At 36.7% G+C, this 21,231-nt stretch overlaps 1 protein-coding gene across 1 annotated transcript in view; it reads right to left on the bottom strand.

Annotated features, from left to right (window-relative positions):
• Positions 1-8,063: 8,063 nt before the first annotated feature.
• The window catches only part of LOC111866019, a 23,128-nt gene continuing 9,960 nt past the window's right edge, over positions 8,064-21,231 (bottom strand). The window contains exons 4-6 of the mRNA XM_023854502.2: positions 16,944-17,155; positions 15,802-16,076; positions 8,064-8,369 (exon numbers count right to left, since the gene is read on the bottom strand). Coding sequence (XP_023710270.2) covers positions 8,064-8,369; positions 15,802-16,076; positions 16,944-17,155 — 793 coding nt within the window. The remainder of the gene's footprint in view (positions 8,370-15,801; positions 16,077-16,943; positions 17,156-21,231) is intronic.

The following is a 21,231-nucleotide window of genomic DNA, read 5'->3' as shown; positions in this document are numbered from 1 at the left end:
ATAGCGACACTATTTTTAGGTCCCTTTGATGATGTTATAACCAAGTTCTACTGTAATTGGATTTTGATGGTTTGGAAAGCAAACCATATGTATAAATTATCAGTTTCAGTATTTAAATGAAGAAGTAACTATAACAAAAACAGTGGTCTGGAACCTGACTCTGAATTTTACAACTGCATATTACTAGATCAGAAGAATTCATGATGTAGATCTAATAACAGAAGGCGTAATTCATGTTAAAATTTGTACTGTAAATATAGATTGTTTTATTATCTAATGCATCAAATGTGCTACTGCCAGCAATGATTGGAAGTGTCATGCTCTGTCTACTTAATTGTCATTGTCAGTCCATGAGGCAGATATGACCATAAGAAACTCTTTTTAAGTACTGACATTCAGTGAAGGATGATGAATAGTGTTAACATTCTGGGAATGTGGAATGGAAAACTAAGTTGTTCTAAACAGTCTTCAAACTCTTTCTGATGTAATAGGATGAATTTTCTCATATGAACGATTTTCAAAATCTTGCAATAAAATTGACATTTTAATGAACAGCTGGTTGAAAACTGTATAATCTTTTATTATAACTAATATTTTAACAAAAATTTAAAGTCTTATATAATTATACAAATATATGTAAGTAAAAGTAAGTAAGTAAAGGTATCCCTGTAACCGGCCGTGGAGGCCCATAGGTTGTGAGATGTTGAGGTTCCTACATTTTGTAGACAATCGTCTCATAGATGGCGGCAAGGTTGTCAGCCCTGTGCGCCGGCTGCCCTTTACCCCCAAGAATATTCCAAAAACATTCCTGGTATTTATTACTGTTAGAGACTGAGTTGACCCCAGGGCCATAGTGCAGCTGGAAAAGTTAGGTCAATTTGAAAAAAATCCAGTGACCTAATCGGGACTTGAATCCATGACCTTCTGTCTTGTATCATAGTGCCTCAACCAACTATGCTGCCATGTGCCCCATAATTATATATATCTTTTACATATAATGGTGAGGAGAATTTATGAATAGCAGTTGAAGATGTATTTTAAATGACAGTGACTAACACCAGTCATGTATTTTCTGAAAAATCCAGTGTTATAAGCAAAATGATCCATTTGCCGTTCAGCCAAGTGTGGGATGTATGTCTCTTACAGTCAGCTGGATATGGACCCTCATCCAGTGCTCAAGGTTTCTGTTGCATTTTTTCACCTCTGATGTCCTATAGTTTGGGAGAAGCATAGTTAATTACAGTGTTTAGAGGATATTATTCAAGGATCAGACACCTGGTTGTTTTCTATGCAGGATGGCAAATGAAAAGAGAGGTTAAGTGATAGTATGCAGGTGGCAATAAGTATTCTTTTTTGAAAGCTACACAGCAACTGGCTGGAAGATCCATCTGCAATCTAACCCCCAAATTGTAAAATACCCTTACACTCAACAGTGAATGAAGGAAGCAGTGCCTCATCTTTTGACTTCTTTGTTAAGTATTCTTCCAGTTTTGGGGTAAGTTAAAGCAGCTCCTCTCAGACATTACACATATGTACTAGTAATTATTCAGAGATGGTGAGGGCCCATTACAGTATCTGTTACCTCTAATTAGTGTCTGAGTGAGACTCCTGTACAGTGTTTATCATTCAAACGTTCAGTACGTTATGTATTTCTTGGATATATTAATTATGCAGGTAATCTTGTTAAAACTGCATGGCTTCTTTATTTGAAATTCAGATTCAGGATGGTGAAGATAGTCTGAGTCTGAGTTTGAGTCTCATTTTACGACCGACGGTCAGTTGGCCAGTCTGTCTTGGCATTCTGAATTGGAATTTCAAATGAAGAAACCATGCAGTTTTAACAACGTATACTGCATAAAAGATACAGATAAGATGAAGATAATTTTTGCACATGATTTATGAATCATCTGGTATGGTATATTATCAAAGAAGTAGAGAATTTTTGGTACAAATAGTTTCGGGTCATTCCAGGTAGTTGTGATTTCAAATAATGATACAGCATTATATATATGATTATTGGGGTTTTCATCGCACTAAAGATTCAGATTGTGCACTTCGGGGTATAGCACTGCGTATTTGGCAGTGGTTGCCAGTGTTTTGGAGCAACATACTACATCCATTATTGTAAATACTACATGTTTTAGTTCTTCCTGATGATGACAAAATATGGTTAGATGTGTCGTTGAAATTGTAGACTTTGCTTTATAAAGTTTATATAATCAATTGATTGTTTGTGTTGATTTTTTTTCATAGTCAATAATACTGCTTCTGTCTTCAGGATAGCCTACCAGACTGCTCAGTGCCATAACCTAGAAGACAGAAATGTAAATTACTGTATGTATATATATTCAGGAAGTAATGATAAAAATGACAGTCTCAGGACAGAGTAAAATTCGCAGAATGTTTGTGTAAATAAATGGAACCATTTAAATTCATGACTAAGTTTGTAAAATACTACTACTACTACAAACAACAACAGCACCAATATAATAATAATAATATCATCATCATCATCATCAGTAATCTGTCAGATGACAGGTCCACAGTCTCTTCCAAAACAATTCCTCCACTTAATGCGATCTAGAGCTTTCTCCTTCAAATGACAGTATCCTCTTCTGTCCCCAAGGTCATCCAGCATCTTCTTACGTCTTCTTCCTCGTCTTCTTGTCACTTCTATCTGCCCCTCTATCTTTCCTTCAATAACTTCTTTTAGAAGGCAGTTTCTGCGTAAAACATGACCAATCCAATTAGCCTTCCGTTTTCTTATTTCGTGTAGGATATTCCTCTGCTCACTGACTCTAATTAACACTTCTTCATTTCTCACATAATTTGTCCAACTGATCTTCTCCATCCTTCTCCAACACCACATTTCGAAACTTTCCAGATGTTTCTGATCTACTGCCCTAAGTGTCCATGTTTCAGCCCCATACAGAGCTATGCTCCAAATGTAGCATTTCACTAGTTTCTTCCTCAAATTTAAGTCCAATTTGCTGGTAAAAAGATTCTTCTTCTTGCTAAATGCAGCTTTTGCCATGGCAATCCTGGATTTAATTTCACAAGTACACCTTCCATCATCTGTTAACAAGCTACCCAAATATTTAAAACATTTCACATTCTCCAGTTGTTTTTGGTCTATCTTTATTGTGACTGGGGTTGGTTGTCTCGAAATTTTCATTACTTTTGTTTTCTCCACATTCATTTCCATGCCATAGCACCTTCCAATTTCAATTAGTCTATCAATCATGCCCTGTAGCACAGTTTCTTCCTTAGCCATTAACACAAGGTCATCTGCATATTTCACAGTTTGAATAATTTGCCCTCCTACTTTGAAGTCACCGAGCCCATCCAGAGCTTCCTTGGTAAGGCATTCGCTGTACAAGTTGAACAGAATTGGTGATAAACAGCATCCTTGTCGAACTCCTCTTCCAATCTGCACACTTCCTGTCTCCCCCCTGTCCAGTCGTACTCTAACTTTCTGATCCATGTACAATTTGCTAATCAATCTTCTTTCATGCCAATCGATACCTGTTTCTTTCAGGATCTGCATTAATTTGGTCCAGTTTACCCGGTCAAATGCCTTCTGCCAGTCTATGAAGCAAACACACAGTTCTTCATCTATCTCCAAAGTTCGTTCCGCTATAATTCTCATCATCCCAATTGCATCCCTGGTTCCTTTTCCTCTTCTAAATCCAAACTGATCTTCTCCAAGTACATCCTCTATTTTCCTTTCAATTCTTCTTTTAAGTATCTTTGCTATTATCTTTGCTGTATGTGCAATAAGACTTATTGTGCGATGGTCGCTGCATTTTGTAGCTTTTGTCTTTTTCTTTAAGGCAATCATTGTAACTTCTGTAAAGTCCTTGGGCCACTCTCCACTTTCATATATGGTGTTCATTAGTTTTGTCAGTGTTTTCAAACCACCTTCTCCCAGTAACTTGAGCACATCTCCAGGTACATCATCATCTCCTGTAGCCTTTCCCTTCCTCATTTCCTTGATAGCTTTTTCCACCTCACTTTGTAAAATATATGGTCCTTTCTCGTCTGTATCTACTTCTTCTTCCGGTTCAACTTCTAAGGTTTCTGGCCGATTAGGTCGATCATATAGTTCTGAAATATAATTTTCCCAAATTTTCAGCACTTGCCTCTGATCTACTATTCTATTCCCCTGGGAGTCTTCGATGCCAACATTTTGAATCCCATGATTCTCTTTCCATCCTAGTTCTTTTGTCTTCATGTACATCAAATCATAACGGCCTGTTCTTTGAAATTCCATAATCTCATTACATATCTTCTCAAGATATTCCTTTTTGGCCCTGTCCGTGGCTCTTTTCAATTCATTCCTCAGTCTCCTGTATTTCCTCCTGCCTTCTTCATTGTTGACATTCTTCCATTTCCTTCGCTCCTCCATTTTACTCATCATCTCCTGTGTAACCCATGTTTTTCTTGCTATCTTCTCAACTTTACCAACCAAATCACTGATAGTATCTAACATGCATTCTTTTATATTGTTCCACTGCACTTCAGCATTTCCGCTTTCACCTTCAGTTGCACCGAGTTTCTCTTCTAGGGTCTCCTGGATGCTTTGTCTTTGAGCATATAACTTCTCCAAATCCCATCTATAATATAGTAATTTTATTTAACATTCATCACAGTTACAAATTGTAACTCTCGAACAAGTCACATACATATACAACTTTTCCAGTCTAATTGGCCTCCTGCCCAATCGATTGAACATCATTATATATCACATAACTTAACATTCAATTACAATTAAAATCACACTCTCGGTATAATTAAAATATATTAGGTGCAATCAAATTTACAACTACCTTCCATTATAAAAACAAGGTCATCTTACTATATTCGTATATATCTTAATTACCACTGTCATATTCTTAAACTTAAAACCTATTATATCAAAATAATCCACAAAAGATAAAATTCAATTTAGATAATGATTAAATCATTTGGAGTGCAATCTCTTTTAAGACTTCTATTCCGTTTATAGGCTGAATCATATTAAAAACTTCACCTAATTACTAGTCATTTTATTTACATTTAAATCTATTTATCAAGGATAATCTTATTCGTTTAACTGTTCTTCTGAAAGGAACTCATGCAAATTATACAGTGGGTGTTCCAGTAAATATCTTTTGAGTTTATGTAGGAATTATCTATGTGCTTTTACAATTCTTAGTTCCAAAGGCAGTCTATTATAAAGCTTAATAGCCATATTTGTAACACCCTTCTCATATGCTAAGGTATGATAACTTTGCACGTGACAGTCTTCTTTCTTTCTCGTGTCATAGTTATGTAGGTCAGAGTTTTTTTGTGGTGTAAATGTTATATTTCTTGAAAGAACATAACACCTCTAAAATATGCAAAGATGTTACTGTTAAAATTTTTAGTTCTCTAAATATAGGTCTACATGATATTCTTTTTGTTACTCCTTTCATTATTCGAAGAACCCTTTTTTGCAAAATCAGAATTTTTTTACTTTCACTTTCTCCCCCACAAAATATCAAACCATAACTTATTTGAGACTGGAATTTAGCAAAGTACAGATTCCTAAGGACATATGGGCTTACTTCGCCTTTCAAAGCTTTATTAATGTAACACACCTTACTGAGCTTTGTACAGACTGACTGAATATGAATGTTCCATTTTAATTTGTGAGTTAAATTAATACCAAGAAACCTAAACTGTGCTGTATAATTAATTAATTATATTTTTAAAGGTAATTACTGGCTCAATGCTATCTTGTAGTTTATTCATATGGAAATACATTGCTGTAGTCTTCTCATAATTTTTACCATATTATTCATTGAAAACTAAGATTCGAGTTGCTTCATTACCTTATCTATTTTGTCTTGAAGAATATTTTTGTTCTTTTCTATTACCAGTATACTGGTATCATCTGCAAATAGCACCACTTCCCCATTAGTTATATGGAGGGGTAGGTCATTTATGTAAATGAAAAACAAAAACGGGCCCAAGGTTGACCCTTGTGGAATCCCTACCTTTACATTCCTTATTTTTGAATTAAAATGAGTCATACAGTCCCTGTTACCCTTAGAAATTAATTCCACATATTGTGCCCTTAGTGTTAGATAAGATTTTAGCCAGGCATTAATTTGCCCTCTTATCCCATAATGCTCTAATTTTTCTAGCAAAATATCATGGTTAATAACATCATAAGCCTTTGCTAAATCAAAGAAAATACCCACAGGTAGTAGTTTCTTATCCAAAGCTTCTTGTATCTTCCTGATAAATGACTGACACGCTGATGTTGTTGATTTATCTTTTTGGAATCCATATTATTTTTCAGTTAATATTTTAAATTTGGCTGTAAAGGACACCAGTCTATTGTATACTATTTTTTCCAAGATCTTTGAGAATACTGATAGCACTGATAAGGTCTATAGTTGCTCGCTTCATGTTTGTTTCCTCTTTTGTAAACTGGCTTGATCTTTGCAATTTTCAGTAAATCAGGGAAAACCCCTTGATTTATTGATTCATTAAATATAAAATTGAGTGGTTTTTTTATACTCGTGATGCATATTTTTATAAGAAAACCTGGGATTCCGTCAGCTCCCGCTGAGGCTTTGCCCTTTAATTTAGATGCTTCTTTGACAATTTCTTCTGAGATTGGCCAAAATACACTGAATTTGGGTTTCCTCTTACAACTTCTTTTAACGATATTTCTTTGGTCTTACTCTTGTTTTTCTCCACGAGTTCTTCAACTTTGTCTATAAAATATGAGTTCAGTGTGTCAGCCACCTCCTGGGGGTGGGATATTTTCCTATTATATCCTTGTAACCGAATCTCCTGGTCATCCTTTCCTACTTTGCCCATTCTTTTATTTATTATCTGTCATATTATTTTATTTGGGTTAGATGCCCCTTTTATCCATTTATCATTTTGTCTCTTTTTTGCTTCTAAAATAACCCTTTTATATATCCTTTCATAACTACTGATACAGCTTACTATTTCAATTGGCAAAGCTATCCTCCATTTTAAATCGTTTAAGAACCTCATTTTCCGGCAAGATATTTTTATTCCTTTTGATATCCATGTCTTATTCTTAGTATTTCTCTTTATTACTGGTTTTGGTGGAAATACTTGATTAAAATAGCCTAAGAATTTATTTATAAATTGCTTATATGTCTCATTTACACACCTTTCCACATATATTTCCCCCAGAGATTCAGTAGTCAACAAAGTTATAAATTTAGCAATATTGTCCATGGTATACTTTCTTTTTAAAGCTTTTTTTCTCATTATTACCTTTATCTATTAATACCCATAAAATCTGGGCCAAATGATCTGAATATCCCATATTTATAATCTCAATTTAATTCTTGTTAAACTATCTGTTTAACACCAACATATCTAACAGTGATTCCAAGCTACTAGTAACTCTTGTTGGACTGGAGGCTATATTTATTAAATCATAAGATACTAACAAATTTTTCAATGACTGGACCTGCTCATTTTCCTGGAGCAGGTTTATATTCCAGTCTCCACAGATTATTAATTTTTTCTTATTTTTGTATATTCTCTCAATGAGAGATTCGAGTTTCTTCAAAAATATTTTCACATCACCTTGAGGCGATCTGTAAATACATATCAATACCCATTCAAATTTTTCAGTTTCCACACCTGATATCTCAAAGTATTTTTCACTACCCAGTTCATTTAAAAACGTGACTTCCCTTACATTCACCTCTTTGTTTACAAATATACATGATCCACCACTCTTACTTTGCTTTCTACAAAATTTACTAACCAGTTTGAACTTATCTGTTTCTACCAAGGTTAGTGAGAATTCGTCCAACCGATGTTCTGTAAAGCCAGTATATTTACATCCTGCAAGCTAGAATTTAAAAGTACTGTCAATTCCATGTGCTTATTGCTTAGACTCTGAACATTATGGTGTAAGATTGTAAACATATTATCTTTTAAATTCCCTCTCACTTCCCATTTACTTAAACTGTTACTTATGTTTTCCCTCGTTATTTCCATAAAAAATCCGGGTTCCTTTTCTTTGGAACATTTCAGGGTCATTTTACTTGGGTTTCTATCTGTTTATCACACTTCAAAATTTCCGTAACCTGCTCTTCATTTACATGTCCATCACCATCCTGGGCTTCCTGGTTAGGCGCATTCTGGTCATCCACTAAATCATCATCCTCATCACTGGATCCCATTATTTCTTCCTTCCATTTCCTCTCAATTGGTGTTGACCCCTTCACATATATGTCCTTTGTTGCCTTCACAATCTTATTAGCAAGACTCTCCTTACCTTTTCCATTAAGATGCAGTTCGTGGTTAGTGAACAATTCCCTTAAATTTTCCACCTCAATCAGCTTGAGGTTATCAAATACTTTTAGATGTTAGATGTTTAGATATGGAAATGTGATTGAAATCTTATTTCAATGTACAAGAGGACCAGTTCTACCCACTCCTGCCAGTACAGAAGGACATTTTTGCCACTAAGTACCAACAACTCCCAAGAAAATGGAATACCACACACTTCATTACTGTTGCATCTGTCATTAGGAATTTAAGGAAGCTATAATGTTAAACTTATTGGTGAAACATGCTTTCTTTGTTTTGCACATATTACAAGTTTTATTTCTGGTATCATTTTCCACTTGATTTCATTTTTTACATATTAATTTGATGTGGTTTTTACACACTTACTTTTGCGAATATATTACTTCATTATTTAATGCACTGTGCTGAAATTTCAAACATAAACTGAATGTTACTGAATTTGTATCTATATACTTTGGGTTCACTGAGGCTGGATATCTTTGAAGGTTTTTACTCTCAGTTGTCAAGACAATATCAGCATGGAAAGTGGGTTAGATGATTTTGGTGATCCCCGTAGAGAAGCATTCAAGGAAGGAGGTACTATGCATTTCCCTGTGTTTGGACCAGAGCCTGGTCTTAAATCAAGTAAAGAAACAATGTTTTAACTAGGAGTACAGCAACATTTACAAGTATAAGGAGCTTAATTCTCCATGTAAGTCTACGGGTTCATTAAGCTGTTAATGATACTTAGTAAAAGTAATATTTAAGATTTGAGGCTTTCGCGCCCGTGACTATGAAGAAAGCAGTCTTCTGGGATTTGGCACCGTGTATATGTGGTGTTAACCGATGTTTCGGAGGAACGTATCGCCTCCATCTTCAGGGTAGAAGGAAAAATATAAGAAATCCGCAAGTGAAGAGCTCTGCTTTTACCGGTTCTCACGGTCTCTTCGCTTGCAGATTTCTTATATTTTTCCTTCTACCCTGAAGATGGAGGCGATACGTTCCTCCGAAACGTCGGTTAAAATCACATATACACGGTGCCAAATCCCAGAAGACTGCTTTCTTAAAAGTAATATTTGTTTTCCAATGTGGTGTAATTTCCATAAAATATTTTTCTGTGTTTTCATTTCCTGTAATGCCGTTCCTAATGTATGGAATTTTTCTATGCATTTTCAAGTGTGTATCCATCATTTTCAGATCATTAATACCTGTGTGTTGACTCTTGAAACTCAACAGAAACAATTTACACAGCTAGAGTATGTCCAAACTAGCACTGTTCTGAGGTAACAGCTAGGTTGGATATTGTGTAACTCCTGTTTTAGACAGTTTTGGATTGTATACAAATCAATCACTGATGATTTTGACACAGTTTACTTTAACAAACAGATTTAATTTTATGACTGAAAATTTACATTAAGGAATTAATTTCAGATTGTGACTGAAAATATTGCCTGGCAAATGCTGAGTGTAAATATGCCAATATATGTATGTGAATTATCAGTTTTATATACCTGTGAAATTTGAGTGTCTCCTGTACATTACTGTAATTGTATTGGTTTTATTATATTACATTATATTTTGAAAGAAAAGGATAATTTGTACTTCCTTTAAAAGGATGGTAGTCCACTTTAAGCAGTTATAAATCACTATGGCTAATTTTACATGTTTTATAAAAATATACACATCTGCAGTTTTTCCCTTCTGAATGGTGTATGAATAACACTGTATCATGTTGTGCTCAGTACAGGTTCCACTTGCAACATCAGAGGATAAATATGAGGAATTCATTTCACTTCACAAGAACAGCAATCCTTTGTCAACCATGGCATTGCTAGTCACGCATTTGAAGTAACAGCACTTTTGCATTCACCTTTTAGTTTCACCAGCTGCATTATTTGGTGTTGTGTATCAGTGATTTTTAATTTATGTACATGTTGAAAAATTGGTGGGTTCCACACCAAGAGATTCACATTTCATAGGGACAGGGCTGTAGTTGTCAGATAAGTTCAAAATTTTCATATTATGCTACCAGCTGCACATCTTTTAATGTTCTCAATTCAGGATTTATATTTACAGCTTTATTTGATCTTAAGCTTTGTTGAATATTAACAGCAATCCCAGTTCTCCTAACCTCTAGTTTCCTATAAGAATTGCCTTGCTAACTGCTGTTTTTTCAGGAACATAACAACAAGGTTTGTGACGGATTACTATATGTCCTGAAAGGTGAAAACAAGTAATATAAATTTATGAACCATAGTGTAAGCAATGTGTAACTTACGACTTGATTTCTAGTGATATATACAAAAATAGCATGGAAATGATGTAGGATCATTACTGGCAAGAATTTTAAAAGTAACTGGTTTTGTAAATTAAGATGTGTGAAATATGTGGTATTACGTTCATGTAATGAAATTGGATTCTATTCTGGAGGGTTTACAAACTATGCATACAGTGGGGCCATCAAACACAGTGTCCCATTTCACTAGATGCTGCAATAGTCATCTGTAGTTTGATTTTAGTATGGCATATACCTTCGTGGTAAAACTTGATTACACATTTCTTTCAATATTTGTACATTTCATTAATAAAACAGTATATGCTAATGCAAACTTTTAATTTCAGGTGAAATAAAATATCGGCCGGTCACGGTAGCCGAGCGGTCTAAGGCATGCACTGTCTTCACTCGCTCGGAAGCTGGAATCGTGGGTTCGAATCCCACTCAGGGCATGGATGTATGTGTGCGTTTTTCTATATTTGTGTACAGGTAAAGGCCTTGTGACAAGCTGATCACCCGCCCAAGGAAACCTACCATATGTCTAAAATCTAGTAAACCGAAGTGAAACAGAGAGTTTCGTGGAGGTAGACCTAGGCCCAAACGAGGGCTGTAGCGCCAATGGGGAAAAAAAATCATCTCTTATAATTCATACTTACAAATATACTTACAATTTTGTTTTTAATAAACAGTTACTTGTTTTATTGCAATTAATTTTTGTATTTAATTGCTAAGTTTTTGCAGGTTACAGCACATGCATGATGACTGTCACCTATCTTGAGACAGTAACCCACTTCAGAGGTTCTGTGCATGATTTTTTTGCATTAAATGTCAGGCAGAACTACCTGAATATTGCAGGGTAGAAATAAAACTCATTAAAATTGGCTGTGGCCATGGCCCTAGGTGAGCAGTTTGTAGCTTGAGAGTTTCTATAGGTGTTTTGCAAGTTTTGGCATTATATGAACGTTTCTCTAGGCGAAAAAATCACTGGTATGGCAAAAAGATGAAAATGTGTTGTTTCTAAAGATCTTAGTTTTATGATTGGTTTGGGAAGAAATCAGCTTCTTTTCAGAAGATCTTCAGTCTCATTCTACCTGTACAACATCATGTAAAGCAAATGAGAAAATTTAAATGAAAGTGTCATTATTCACATGAGTCAGATCTGTGAAGTAAAAGAATGTGTGTGTGTGTGTGTGGGTCAACTTAGTTTGTAGAAAATTTGCAATAAAATCGCTTTGCAAAGATTCTTCAAAGTATCATAGACATAATGACAATGTAGCTGTGCAAAAACTCAGTACTAAGAAATTTTGAAAGTGTTCAGCATACTGAAGCTGGCTACACCTACCACTGAACAGATTATTGGCCATGGATAAGGCAGAGAAAATAAAGACAACTGTCTCAAGATTTTATGAATCAAATGAATGTAAATGGTTTTTGGGACTGTACAGAGTTATTACTGAAGTTGGACTCAGCCAAAGTAAGAAGTTTCACCACTATCCATTAAACATATCAAGAAGACAGTTAGTGTCATTGCAATTATGAGTGCTGAAGTCAGATGAGATTCCAGTGTTGTGAATGTCACTGGCAATGAAAAGAGGAGGAATTACATGTATTCATCATTGTGGTTCAGGTCTGATGATCAAACTCCTGTGGAAAGCTTTATTTATCAAGGATGCTACTCCATATGTGAAGAGATGATTCTGGTCATTGGTTGACTGTAGGTACTCAGGTTAGACCAAGAGTCATTGAAATTCCATTGGAAAATGAACAAGGGATTTGGAATTTTGTCTTGAAAAAATGAGACAATATTTCTATAGAGGTTGTTGTTTTCTTTATTAATTTTAATCTAATTTGTTGTATTATTTATTGTATTTTTATCTTACTTTAATTAATTTTGTACTGTGTTTGTACAGTGTCTTGTTGAAATTTCTGACTATTTTAATTTAAAAACATTGTTTGTTTTGCATGATCATTTGTTCTGGTGTTGGATACTTGTATACTGTAAGGCTGGTAGTTTGGTTTGAATATGGTGGCCTGCACTACATAACATTTTTTATTTATCTGAATGGGATTGCTACAGAATAGTCAAATATGGGGAGCAGAAAATCCAAACCTTGATGAAGGTGCTCCACTTTAGCCAGCATAGTGTACATTTTGGTGTGCTTTTTCTGCTGTTAATACTGTGAGCCACATATGCCTAGAAGAGAATGTGAGCTCTGAATGTTATGAGATATTTCTGGAAGGACCTTTCTTCAAATTTTGCAAGGAATAGGTGTCATATCAATGGGTTTTTTATTTCAACAAGTTTGACCATGGCCACATGCTACTGATACTGTTATGTACATTTTAAATAGTAATTTTCATTATCAAATAATTTTGAACCACTATCATGACAGATTTGTTGATGTTAATCCATGTGATTATGTTTGGTGAAGCCATCTTAGGATCATGTCTGTTGCAGTTATCATTGAAATATTGCAGATCTGAAAAGCGAAATATGAATATTCACCAGCAATATTGGTGCCAGTGTTGTGGGGTGGACAGTGCAAGAATTCTTGTGCATATATGCCATGTTGTTGAGGTGGATGACAGACATATTGTGCACATTCTGAAATAGTGTCAAGAACAATGGTGGACATACTGAACACCTGCACCATAAGTTCTAACCATCCGATAACTGACTTGTTTTACTTTTGTAATATGTTTGTTTAAATAAGTTACATAAAATGCATGAAGGCTATTCAGAAAGTAGCCTCTGTTTATTTTACTCAAGTAATGTAGGAGCAGGAGAGAGCTTGCATGTGTGCAGTAGCATCACATGTCTCATTGCCTTGCAAACCATCACATAACTGGTCATCTAGTGTTTGTTCTTGTCTCTGCAGAGTGAGTTTTGATGTGTCCTACGATTCACAATACCATCAGCTGCGAAATTCGTGCTGTTATCCTCTTTCTTCATGCTAAAGCATGAGTACTACAGAAATTGATTGTGAATTATGCCCAGCGGTTTACGGCCAAAGTGTAGTGAGTGAAGGAACTATAAAAAAACGATAGAAAATGTTCAGAGATGGGCAAAGAAGTGATCAGCCATGTGGAGTGAGTGATGATCTTGTTGAGCAAAAAGTCTGTGAAAGGCGGTGCTTTGCGATTTCAGAACTTTGTGTAAATTTCCACAAACTTCATGCACTGTTTTCTACAACATTGTCACAGTTATGCTAGCCTATCCCAAGTCTTGCGGAGGATGGGTTCAAAAAATGCTCATAGGTGTGCAAAAGACACAGAGATGGGGTCAGCTTTTACTTTTTTTAGAGCAGCATCACAAAGATGGTGATGAATTTCTCAGTCACATCGTATCAGTAACAGGTGATGGATGCACACATTCACCAAACAAGCTGAAGAAGTTTAAAAAAGTGTCTGCTAGAAAGCTGACGGAAACTGTTTTCTGGGACAGGAAAGGAGTGCCGATGGTTTATTTAATTCATGCAAAAAGGGACCACAATAACACAGAAATATACTCTGAAAAACTAAAGAAACTGCATAGGGCTGACCATTTAAAATAAATGGCATGGAATGCAGACATTCAGTGTAGTGCTCCTTCATGACAATGTCTGTCCATATACAGCTGCTCACATTTGACCACTGCTGGAGAATTTCAGTTGGGTATTGTTTGACCACCCTCCTTAGAGTCCTGATCTTGCTTCAAGTGACTACCACCTGTTTACCTTCAGTGCCTTGACAATAATGAGGAGTAGATGGAAGGTGTCAGTACGTGGCTGAGCTCACAGGCAGCAGACTACTTTGACACAGGCATACAAAAAGTTATTCCCCAATAAGACAAATGCCACAATTCCAGCGCAGCTACATTGAAAACAGCTTAAGTATGTATGTATATTTTTGTGTATAATAATTTTTTTCTTTGCCTGTTTTGTTAACAGCTCACTAGAGATCACTTTATGAATATCCCTTGTACAGTAGTCAGTCCTTTCATGAACACCTTACTGTTATAGTTCCTGATATTAATTTTATATTAGGCACCTTTTTATTACCTTGCCTTGAATGAATTTGTTATTATATATTTGTTACCAGCAGATATTTTGTATTATCTTACAAAAGCATAGAAGGAGAAAGGATCAGATGAAGGGGTGGAAAAGTTTTTTGAAAAAGTAAAAGGAAAACAAAAAAAAATCCAAGCAAATCTTCAGTGCTTACTTCCGGTATATACAATGTATGTTAAAGTTAGCGATGATTACTTGATTTGCATACTTTTGAGTATTATTTTGGAGACTCTTATGAAGAAACTTCTAGGTAAAAGGTAAAGTCCCTGTAACAGGCCATGAAGGCCCATAGGGTTGTGAGACATTGAGGCTCCCACATTTTCTAGACAGTTGGCTCACAGATGGCGGTAAGGTTGTCAGTCTTGCATGCCAAGTGCCCTTTAACTCCCAGAAAAATTCCTGATACTTATTTCTGTTAGAGGCTAAGTTGACCTCAGGGCCATAGTGCAGCTGGACGGATTAGGTAAACTGAAAAAATCCACCTCATTGGGACTCAAAACCGGCGACCTTCCAGCTTGTAGCATAGTGCCTCAACCAACTATGCTACTGTGTGCTCTGAAGAAACTGCCAGTCCCTTTTTAATTCTGGAAAATAAAAGATTCAAAATTGAACATGCTAACTAGTAGCTAAAATTTTGACAGCAACACCCTGGAATCAAATGCTTCAAGATAAGGAACAGTGGAGAGCTCTTGTGAACTCACTAATGAACCTTCAAATTCCATAACACCCATGGATTTTCTTGACCATCTGAATAGCTAGTAGCTAGTTGCTTGCTGACTGTGCTCAAAGGGGGTAGTTACTCATTTTCAGTCACTTAACTTTTCACTCAGTTAATACTGTATCTACAATGCTGCCAAGAAATATGAACTGAAATTGCTAAAACCATATAATCACATTAAGAATTTCTGTGTGATGTTAAAGAGCACGATGCATGGCAGTCACCAAATTTAAAATTCATCAGCTTCCAATGAATGTACATGTTCAGTTTTTTTTTTCAGTATCTTAAAGAAAATATTTACAATCAGGTTATCTGAATTTGTTCTTAAAATTGCTGTAGTGTTGTCTGATTACACAATAACCCGTTTCAGCTATGAACAAAACTGTAGCTAGAATAAGACCAAGGCCCAGTATTACAAATGCTCCTTGTATATGGACAACCGTAAGTTGTATGGGTCCATCTTGGGTGTCAAGGACAACACTCTGTTTGATGGCGATCTGGAGGCGCTGTGACATGTATCTTTGAATGGTTTGCCCCTCCCAGTAGTGCACTATGCCTGTCTCGTACAGGCTGCTGATGATTTGGTTGAAGTATTCCTTGTATGGGGATGATTTTCTGATGATGGTTACAACATGACCGCCATACAGCATCTCATTCATAATCCGCAATGTGTGGACAGCTGTCTCGTTTATGTGAATTGGTACAGAATAGTGATCTGAAAAGCATTAAATGTAAGAGGACAGTTGCTGCAGTAAGAATTAAACTGGAAGGAAGGAAATTGGGAATTTAGCCTGTGTAATTGCAAACTACTTCCTTCTCTGGTGTCTCCATAGAAGGTTTCTCAACAGAAATATCTACTGAACGATATTTTTGGAGCTGAGGGTCAAGACACTCCAAGGCAACAGTGCTTGAAAATCTGACAGTGCCTTAGCTGGTCTATTCCAAGTATTTTATGGACCCAAAAATTCACTGTTGTGTTCAAAAGAGCATGCTGCTAGATCCTAACCTTTCATCTGAATTCAGCTCACACCCTCACAGGCTTTATCCAAAGATCTATTTTATATTATCCCATCTATGCCTAGGTCCCCCAAGCAGTCTCATTACTTCAGGTTTCCATGCTAAAATGTTGTGCGCATTTCTGATCTTCTCAGTCTTCTACATGTGTTACATTTGATCGCCCTAATATTAAAAAAAGAAGTGTTGATTATGAAGTTCGTCTTTATGCAAATTCCTCCATTCTCCTGTGGTTTCCTTTCTCACAGGAATAAATATTCTACTCACACCATATTCTTTAACACCAGCAGGCTTTGTTTCTTCCTTAAGACAAAAGATCAAGTTACAGATATAAATCAGCCAAAATTATACCTCTGTATAATTTAATCTTTAGGTTTTGGTAAGAAACAAGAAAACAAATGATTCTAAACTGAATGGTTCCCTGAATTTAATTTTTGTTATCTGATTCATGACTGCAATTTTGATCGGTTACTGTCACTACCATATATTCAAAATTTTCCACATCCTTTTTTGAGGATTTGTCATTTGGTGTACTTGCTCTATCTTGTAAGGATAACTGTTGTCTTACCGCCGGCGAGTTTCTCAAGGGAAAATGCTGTTTTTCCTTGAGTCGACAGTGCTGTCATCTCCTCCTCAGTAAGGACATGGAAGTGTTGAACTAGCGTCTTCGAGACAGGGTCTTCAGAGTCTAGGAGGGACCACACCCAAGCCTCATGAACATTAACCCACGGAAGGTTACTGTCTGCCAGGTCCTTCACTGTATCTATCGGATGCTCATATCTGTAGCAAATGGTGGTTTCCAATAAATAAGAAGACATTTGTTTATGTCTAAAATACTTGAAACTTTTGAACACTACCTAACAGTCGTATTTTAATTGTCATAGAAGGTACCACCTATTGTAGTGCCTGTCATGTATTAGTCTTTGGCCTGTTCCAATTTGGAAGGAATTATGAAAGCATCATTATAAACATTTAATAAGACTCGACCAATACAAAGCTTCTGCTTTCACAGACAGCAGGGGGGCAGGGGAAACACATAGATGTACAAGGAATATTTTTACTATGTAGACCTGGTCAACGGCTCTGCGCTTCACGGCGACCTGTGCGCTGCTTGCCGTGAGCCGCATACAAGTTTTTTCCGATGAATCAGTATGCCTGATGGCGTATAACGTTTGAAATGAGAAGAAGTAATTAACTTATGGACCGCTTGATGGTATTATTTTGCATGGCGAACAGTGCGGTTCATTCATGAGAGATTATGATTTGTCAGCAGCAGACAGCAGTTACCAGCTCCATTAGCGATTTGTTCTCAGATTCGGTCAGTGAGCAGAGTGTACGTCATGGTGCGGTATACTTTAGAGCAATGTGTGATTCTGTATGTCACCCATGTGAAATACGGATCTGCTAGAAAATATCAGCGAAAATTTCGACATAAATTTCTTGATGAAAGAGTTCCCAGCAGACAAACAATTCATTATTTGGTGAATAAACTTAGAACAACGGCACTCTTAATAGACAAGAAACAAAAACATAAGTGTCGAGTGCTTACTGAGGAGAAGTTTGATGACAGAGGGGCCAGACTTGAACAAACACCTAGAAAATCACTGAAGCGTTTAGCTCAGTGTTTCTCAACCGCCAGGCAGCGGCCTGGTACCGGGTCCTCGCCCTATAAAAAAGATATTACTGGGCCGCGGTTTCACAAAGGTTGAGAACCATTGGGGCTGAAGGGGACTGTATTGTCATAGTCTAGTGTAAGAATGGCAACACAATTGCTGAAGCCATCCAGTGAAAGTTGGTGTCTGGTGTGCTGTAAGTACAAGAAGGATTGTTGTGCCTGTGTTTTTTAACGAAACAATTAATTGCGAAAAATATCTACATGTAGGAATGACAGCATTTTTAACGCCTCCTGTGAATTGTAACTACTTCATTCTGAACGTTATTGGCCGTCAGGCATACCGATTCATCTGCAAAATACGCATGTTCCTCGCGGCAAGCGGCGCACCGGACGCCGTGAAGCGCAGAGCCCTGGATCCGATTCACACAGTAAAAATATTCCATGCAATATTGATGCGCCGAGTGGAATTCGGACCTGCGATTAGTATCCCAGCGACTCGAGACCGCACAACAACTGATTGGCTAGAAATTTATTCGTAATATAGATATAATATTTTGTTTTTAGATGTCATTAACTAACTGCAAGTAGCAAAGGAATTCCTGAGAAGCTAATAGTTGCTCAGATGGCCAAGAAATGCCTGCCCTTTATGGAGTCCGAATGTTCATTAGCATGTCCGTGAGTGTTTGCCTCTTCTTTATCTTTTGAGTAGGTTGGACCCCACTCAAATACGACTCCTCTCAGATCTATATTATTATTATTCTGTCGTCTACACCTAGGACTCTTAAGTTGCCTCTTCACTTCAGGTTTCCTGAATACAATTCTGCGTGCATTTCTCATGTCTCTTGCTGTTGCATGCCTCGCCCTTACTATCCTCCGTGATAAGGCGGGATGATATTTCTTTATTTCTGTGAATTTTAATATAAGTACTTATACATTCACACATCTTATTCTTCTTCCTCTTCCTCCTCCTCCATGGATTAGGCTAAGCCTGTTCCGGTCTCACCATTCTATTCATCTTTTCCTGGGGAGGCCATTGGATCTGTATATGGCTGGTCTTTCATTGTTTGCTTTGGTATTCTTTCGTCCGGCATTCTTTTTATATTTAATTCCGGTTTTGTCTATAGTGTATTATTTCTTGCATTATTAATTCCGCCTCTAAATTCTTTCCAATGTCTTCATTTGTAACATGGTCTTGTTTTGTGCACCCTTCGACAACTCTCAAGGGAAGAATTTCTGTTGCCTATAATCTGCTTTCATCTCTGGTCTTCGTTGTCTATGCCTCACTGCCACACAGCAAGAGAGATCTTCTCTTGTTTTCCCTTTCAGTGTTGTGCAAGCTTTTCCACAAATAGCCTGATTTTTTTTTTTTTCTGGTTTATATCCTGATCCATTTCGTGTGTCACAGCACTACCGACATACGTATTTAAAGTGTGTTATTTGTTCAGTAAGTTTGCCGTCGGTCTGGTACTCTCCATGAAATGCCATCATTACTTTTCTTCTTGTTAATATTCTCATGTTGTAATCTTTGCCAATTTCGCTTAACTGGAACGTTGCTATTTCTTGTCAAATATTAAAACCATGTCAACTGCAAACATGAGTGTATTCAGTTGCCTTTTTCCAATTTTTCTTCCCTTATGAACTATTTTCTTCCATTCATATAGCATATCATCCACGTATACACATGTATGAACAGACATATAATTGAAAATTTTCCATGAAATGAAGTAAAACAGGGAGATGGCACCAGGTGCATAATTTCGACTCATTCAAGTCTCGCAATAATAATAGAAAACAAGGAGGTTATATTTTCGAAAAAGATGGAAAATCTCGTTTTTAGACGCTTTCGAAATTACGAGGGACTCTTATTAAATTCGCTCCGTCTGTCCTGTCGTTAATTTGTACGCAGGAAAAAGTCGAGAACCGCTGAACAGCTTCTCGTGGAATTTTAATAATATAATTTAATATATTCAAATTTTAATTAAAACTGGACAAATATAACGAGCACCTTGAATGAAAACCAATGTGAAATGAAAACATTTCGAAAACTGTGTAAAAAAAAATGAGACAAATATTTATGTCCAGTACATGTTTTCCGCAAATCCTTACGGTTTTAAATATGAACAGGTGCATTTTGAATGGAAAAAGTTTCAAAATCCGTCGGGATACTAAACCTTGTAAGCACGCTTTGCCACAGACGCAAAACTTAGGCCAGCCATTGATGAAATTGCTGAGCAAACTGTATTTTAATATGAAGCGATTGGAAATGTAACAATTTGGGGGGAGATCGAAGATCGGAGCAGCAGAAGGAGACTATTCGATCAATCACCGGAATTAAAAGATTGTTAGATGACGCGACTGACTAACAGAATTCCCATCCCGAGTCTGTCCATGGAGCCTGCCGGGAGTCGAAACCACACATGTTCATATTTGAACTTCGACGGAGATAACAACTTTTCATTAAAAGAAGCATATTTTTAATCTTCTGATACTGGTCACACGGTAGCGTAGTTGGTTGAGGCGCTATGCTACAAGCCTGAAGGTCGCGGGATCGAATCCCGATGAGGCGGATATTTTTAATTTACCTAATCCTTCCAGCCGCTCTATGGCCCTGGGGCCGACTCAGCCTCTAATCGAAATGAGTACCAGGAATATTCCTGGGGGTAAAGGGCGGCCAGCGCGTAAGGCTGACAACCCTACCGCCATCTTTGAGCCGATTGTCTAGAAAATGTGGGAACCTCAACATCTCACAGCCCTATGGGCGTCCACGGTCTGTTACAGGGATACCTTTACTTTTTTTTTTTTTTACTTTTTACTCGTTTATGATGCATGGCACTTCTTTGGTTTTCGCCTTAGATAGTGGATGCTCTGAAGAATTACATTAGAATGTCTTTTGCTTAGGAACTGAAGCCGATAAGTGAATTCAACCGCAGACCGGGAAGCTGATATTCAGTAATACTAGTATTCATTCATTCATCAGTAATCTGTCAGACGACAGGTCCACAATCTCTTCCAAAACAGTTCCTCCACTTAATGCGATCTTCTGTTTTTGGAAAGAGACTATCCAGGAAAAGTGATAATGTGATAGTTTTTCCATTTGCTTTCCACATCGCAGTACAGCAGCCGTTCAAACCACTCTGGTCACGCCTGTTGCTATACGAACTTGAACCATCTCGAGCATCATTTGTTCTGTGCTTCAAGTCGCTACTGATGACGCTGCTTCCGGCATCAGTTTTTGGTTTTT

This window comes from Cryptotermes secundus, unplaced genomic scaffold (assembly GCF_002891405.2).
Source record: "Cryptotermes secundus unplaced genomic scaffold, Csec_1.0 scaffold135, whole genome shotgun sequence".
NCBI lineage: Eukaryota > Metazoa > Arthropoda > Insecta > Blattodea > Kalotermitidae > Cryptotermes > Cryptotermes secundus.
Note: the sequence above shows the minus strand (reverse complement) of the source record. Positions and strands in the feature narration are given on the sequence as shown.